The 5,583-nt window shown below is 41.3% G+C and overlaps 1 protein-coding gene across 1 annotated transcript in view; it reads right to left on the bottom strand.

Moving 5' to 3' along the window:
* Window positions 1–5,583, bottom strand: part of DNAH9 (dynein axonemal heavy chain 9) — a 340,094-nt gene that overhangs the window by 180,678 nt on the left and 153,833 nt on the right. The window contains exon 33 of the mRNA XM_019654458.1: window positions 3,761–3,888. Within this exon, the coding sequence (XP_019510003.1) occupies window positions 3,761–3,888 (128 nt within the window). The remainder of the gene's footprint in view (window positions 1–3,760; window positions 3,889–5,583) is intronic.

A 5,583-nucleotide genomic window follows, 5' to 3' on the forward strand; every position in this document is an offset into this window, starting at 1 on the left:
TGAGACAGGCAGGAAGGGCAAAGATGCAAAATGGGCTGGCCCCAAGCCTACCTGTGGCAGATGAAAATTGGGAGGGATACCTTTGCTGCAGACAACCCCCAACATCCAGGAGCAAAGGACCCCAGTCCCACTCCAGATTCCCCAGCCAGGAGTACTGGTGCTGAGAACAGAAGCCCCCACAACATCAGGCTGTGAAAAACAGTGGAGATTCTGACCATCCAGGTGAGACAGAAGGCTGCGGGAAACCCAGATGCCCTCTTCAAGGGCCCATGCTGGCACTCACTTGCGCGCAGGCACTCACCTTGGGCTCCGGCAGACGGCAGCGACTCAGGGAATGAAAGAGGCATACAGGGAACAAACTGAAGTTATGGCTTTGAAGCCAGGCCTGGAGGACACTGCCATTTTCCCTGTGAGAAGTTTTCTTCCTGTGCGGCTGGAAAGCAGCCTCCATCTTTAATGTGTTGAGCCCTCCCCCTAAGCTTATGGCTAAATCTTAATCTGATTGGTCTGGTGAGCTCCGAGGCTCAACCCAGCTGACTCACTGGGATCCCCGTCCCACCCAACTTCCCCAACATTAGAGACACTTTCTTGGGAAGCAGCAAGCCCCACCAGCATTTCATTCTTTATTGGAAAACTGTCAGGGTCCATGGGCTCTAGGTGAGTGGCAACTGGCCTCGGTGTGCTCTGAGACTTTTGCTGAGTAGCTCCAGGCTCAGCACTGGCACCAAACTGGGGTCTACATTAACATGGTCACCACAAAGCTTCCCACTGTAGGGACTCCCTGAGACCCTGTTTCACTCAACTTGCATACCACACAAGTATGGTTGAACGTTAAGAAAGCCAGCAGGTATCAGCCAGCCTTGGGGTGTCCTGGTTTTTTGTGGAGCTACCCAGGCCTGGTACTAGTGGCAGATGTCCTCAGTTTGCAGTGTGGCCTCTCTCATGTGTCTCCAGGTTTAGCACAGGCAATGAAAAACCATAGATCACGTTGTAGATCCAACCAGGTAGTCCCCAGCTATCACAGGACCCCTCCCAAGAGGCCCCAGAACCAACATACCTGGAGGTTGCCTTCAGACCGCAGCAGAGCACCACCCAATTAAACCCACAAGCAGCACACACAAATGGTGGTCTAAACAGGCACCAGAGCCTGCTAGGAAGAATCCTACTCAGTGGGGTAAGCTCCACACACAGCAGCCTGTAAGTTGTAGATGTGGCCAAACCCCATAGCCAGTCAGCCTGAGGGTCAATCCCACCCACGGATGTGCCAACAGCAATCAAGGCTCAACTATTAACAGAAGGGCACACACAACCCACACAAGAGATACTCCTGGAGCACCTGGCTAGGAAGACTGTGCCAGGGCCCCACAGGGCACCGACTACATAAGGCCACCTGGCCAAGACTGGAAAACATAGCAGACCTACTCCATACAGAGAAACAAACACAGGGAGGCAGTCAAAATGAGACAATAAAGAAATACATCCTAAATAAGAGAATAGGAGAAAACTCCAAAAAAAGAACTAAATGAAATGGAGGAAAGGAACCTACCAGAGATAGAGTTAGAGTTCAAAACAATGGTTATAAAAATGCTCAAGGAACTTAGGGAGAACTTCAACAACAAAATAGCAAGCATAAAAAAGAACATAGAAACCATAAAAAATAACCAGTTAGAAGTGAAGAATACAATAACTGAATTGAAGAATGCACTAGAAGGCATCACCAGAGGCCAAATGAACCAGAGGATCAAGTCAGCGATTTGGAAGACAAGGTAGCACAAAACACTCCATCAGAACACCAAAATGAAAAAATAAAAAAAATAAATGAGGATAGCTTAAGGGGCTTTTGGGACAATATCAAGTGTAACAACATCCACATCATAGGGGTACCTGAAGGAGGAGAGAGACAGCAAGTGATTGAGAACCTACTTGAAGAACTAATGACTGAAAACTTCCCTAACCTTGCAAAGGAAACAGACATACAAGCCCAGAAGAAGGTCCCAAACAAGATGAACCCAAACAGGCCGACACCAAGATGCATTATAATTAGAATGGCAAAGGTTGAAAACAAAGAGGGAATCCTAAAAGCAGCAAGAGAAAGACAACTCATTACTTATAAGGGAGCGCCCATAAGATTGTCAGATGATTTCTCAACAGAAAATTTGCAGGCCAGAAGGGATTGGCACAAAATATTCAAAGTGATGAAAAGCCAGGACCTACAACCAAGGATACTCTACCCAGCAAGGCTATCATTTAAAATCAGAGGACAAGATAAAGTGCTTCCCAGACAAGAAAAAGCTAAAGGAGTTCATCACCACCAAATCAGTATCAAAAGAAATGTTAAAGGTACTTCTTTAAGAAGAAAATAATTTTTTTAATATGAATAAAATGGCAATAGCTACATATCTATCAAAAATTACTTTCAATGTAAATGGATTAAAGGCTCCAATCAAAAGACACAAGAGGGCTGAATGGATTAGAGAACAAAGCCCTTATATATGGTGCCTATAAGAGAATCACTCCAGATGTAAAGACATACACACAGATAAAAAGTAAAGGGTGAAAAAAGATACTTCATGAAAATGGGGGGGAAAAAAGATGGAGTAGCCATATTTATATCAGACAAAATAGACTTTAAAACAAAGGCTATACTAAGAGACAAAAAAGGACCCTAGAAGTGGGATCACTTCTAGGTATTTATCCAAAGACACCCAAACGCTACTTTGAGTGAGCGTGTGCACCCATGTGTTCATTGCGGCGTTGTTTACAATGACCAAAATGTGGAGGCGGCCTGGGGGTCTGTCAGTGGAAGAATAGTTAAAGAGGAGGTGGTACATATACACAATGGAATATTGCTCAGCCATGGAAGGGAATGGGTTCTTGCCATCTGTGGTGGCATGGATGGACCTGGAGGATTTTGTGCTGAGTGGAGTGGAAGATAGAAGAAGACAGATGCAATGTGATTTCACTTATATGTGGAATCTAAAGAACAAAATAAACAAACAAAAACAGAAACAAACTCATAGATACAGGGAACATTTTGATAATTGCCAGATGGGAGGGGGGTTGGGAGTGTGGGTAAAGAAAGGGGAAGGGATTAAGAAGTACAAATTGGTTGTTACAAAGTAGTCATAGGGATGTAGGGTATAGCATAAGGAATATAGTTAATAGTATTGTAATAACGATGTATAGTGTCAGACGGGTACTAGATTTGTTGGGGTGATACATGGGAAGGGGTTGGGGGGACTAGGTGAAAAGGTGAAGGGAGGGCCGGCCGAGTGGCGCGATGGTTAAGAACTCGCTTGGGATGCCAGAGGGCCCCGGTTCGGATCCCACATATGAGGGCCAGTGACACTGCCCTCCANGCATGGTGACCGTAGTTAACAATACTGTTTTGTATATTTGAAAGTTGCTAAGAGAGTAAATCTTAAAAGTCCTCACCACACACACACACACACACACACACACACACACACACACACAAAGGTAATCATGTGAGATGATGGAGGTGTTAACTAACCTTATCTTGTTAATCATTTTGCAATAGATGTATTTCAAATCATCATGTTGTACGCCTTAAGCTTACACCATGTTATATGTCAATTATATCTCAATAAAACTTGAAAAAAGATTAAAAAATTAAGATACTGGTCATTCCTTCCTCAGGGCCAGCCCTTGGCGTGGAATAGAGATTTCCAAATGTGTCAGGGGGACTGGTTTAACAGGCGATTGGGGATGAGCTGGGATTTCCCTTCCCCCTCAATACCTTGTTCTCATCCATGACAGTGTTCAGAGACTCAATCCACATTGGATCGATATCACCATCCAGTAAAATCCACTTGGGCCCATCATGGGTGATATTGGCAAGCTCCCGCATGATGGAAGAGAACAATCCTAAAAGGAACCACATGATATCTTATTGTCCTTTCACCATTCATCTTTCTCTTAACATAGCCTTTCCCTGTTGGCTACAATACTCAAAGGAACTGTAAATAATTAAAGGCAGGTAAGAATTGGCTTGGTATCCTACTCTACCAAACATGTGACAGTGCCCAAGGTGCCACTCTGTGCTCCAGTCTGACTTTTTGTAAGAACAACAACAGCAAAATCAACAACAAAACCTGATAGAACTAGCTTTTTAAGTGACAAAGAACCCCAGTGAATCATTTCAACAGCAACTGTGACATGATGGAATTACATAAAACCTTGTTAGGTAAAGTTTCCATCCTTTGTAATCACAGCCTGGGCAAATCTTGTCAAATGCCGGCTTTGAGAGAAGGCCCAGTGTGATTCTAATAGGCACTACATGAAATTTATATCTTTTTGTCGACAGAATTGATTTTTATGATACTAAGCTTTCTCAAACAATAATATGGCATGTCTTTTCATTTATTCAAATATTGTTTTATGTTCCTTAATACATTTTATAGCATTTTAAACATATCTCTTTGGCCAAATCTATTCCTAAACCTATCATACTTTTTATTGCTCTTATGAACAGCATTTTTTTCCTTGAACTTCCATTTTTAGCTGGCTACTGCTGGTATAGAGAAAAGCTACCACATTTTATGTATTTATTTTATTTTTAGTTACCTTTAGTAAATTTTCTTAATTGTAGTGATTTTTCAAAAATGCCTCTTGAATTTTCTAGGTATAAAGTTGTATAACCGTCAAACAACAAATTTTCTCCTTTCCTCCAATTTATACATGCATCCCATTTTTTTGTCTACTGTATTTTCTAGAATCCCACCAAGCAATGTAGAATAATGATGTTGATAATAGTTCTCTCTGGCTTATTCTTGATTTTAAGGGAAATGGCTTTAATTTCTCATCCTTCAGAATGCTTTCTTTTTCCTTTTGGCTTTGGACAAATAATACCATGTTTAAGAGGTTTCCTTGTATTCCTATTTTACTTAAAATTTTAAAAATGAGGCATACTGAATTTTTAGCATCCATTGATCGATCAAATAATTTACTCTTTGAATTTGTAAATTCTTCATGTTAATACTTCAAAAATAAATTGAATCTATCCTGACATTCCTGGAGTAGATTCTACTTAGTTAAAGTATATTATTCTTTTGAGATATTGTTGGATTTTATTTACTGACATTTTATTCAGAATTTCAGAATCTACATTAATAAGTGAAATTGGGCTATTGTTTTTGGTTCTACATAAAGGTTGATATCAAGATTTTTCTGGCTCTGGTGGGAAAGACCTAAAATGGTGAAGTAGATAAACACTGTGCCTGTTTCCTTCTGTGAACACATTAAAATTTACAACTAAATTACAGAACCATCAACCTGGAGAACCATCTGAAACCTGGCTGAACAAAAGTTTTATAACTATGGATATAAAGAAGAAGCCATGGGCTGGCTGAGTGGCTCAGTTGGTTAAGAGCTCGCTCAAGAATTTGAGCTCTGAGCAACAGTGGTTCGAGTCCAGCCCAAGCTGAGCAGCCGCTGAGCTGCCAATAGGTAGCAGGATGGCTCAGCTAAAAAAAAAAAAATTTAAATAAATAAATAAATAAATAAATAAATAAATAAAGTAGTCCCTCTGGGAGAGCATACATTTATTGTGATGAATCTGTA

Source organism: Hipposideros armiger, unplaced genomic scaffold, assembly GCF_001890085.2.
Source record: "Hipposideros armiger isolate ML-2016 unplaced genomic scaffold, ASM189008v1 scaffold_222, whole genome shotgun sequence".
NCBI lineage: Eukaryota > Metazoa > Chordata > Mammalia > Chiroptera > Hipposideridae > Hipposideros > Hipposideros armiger.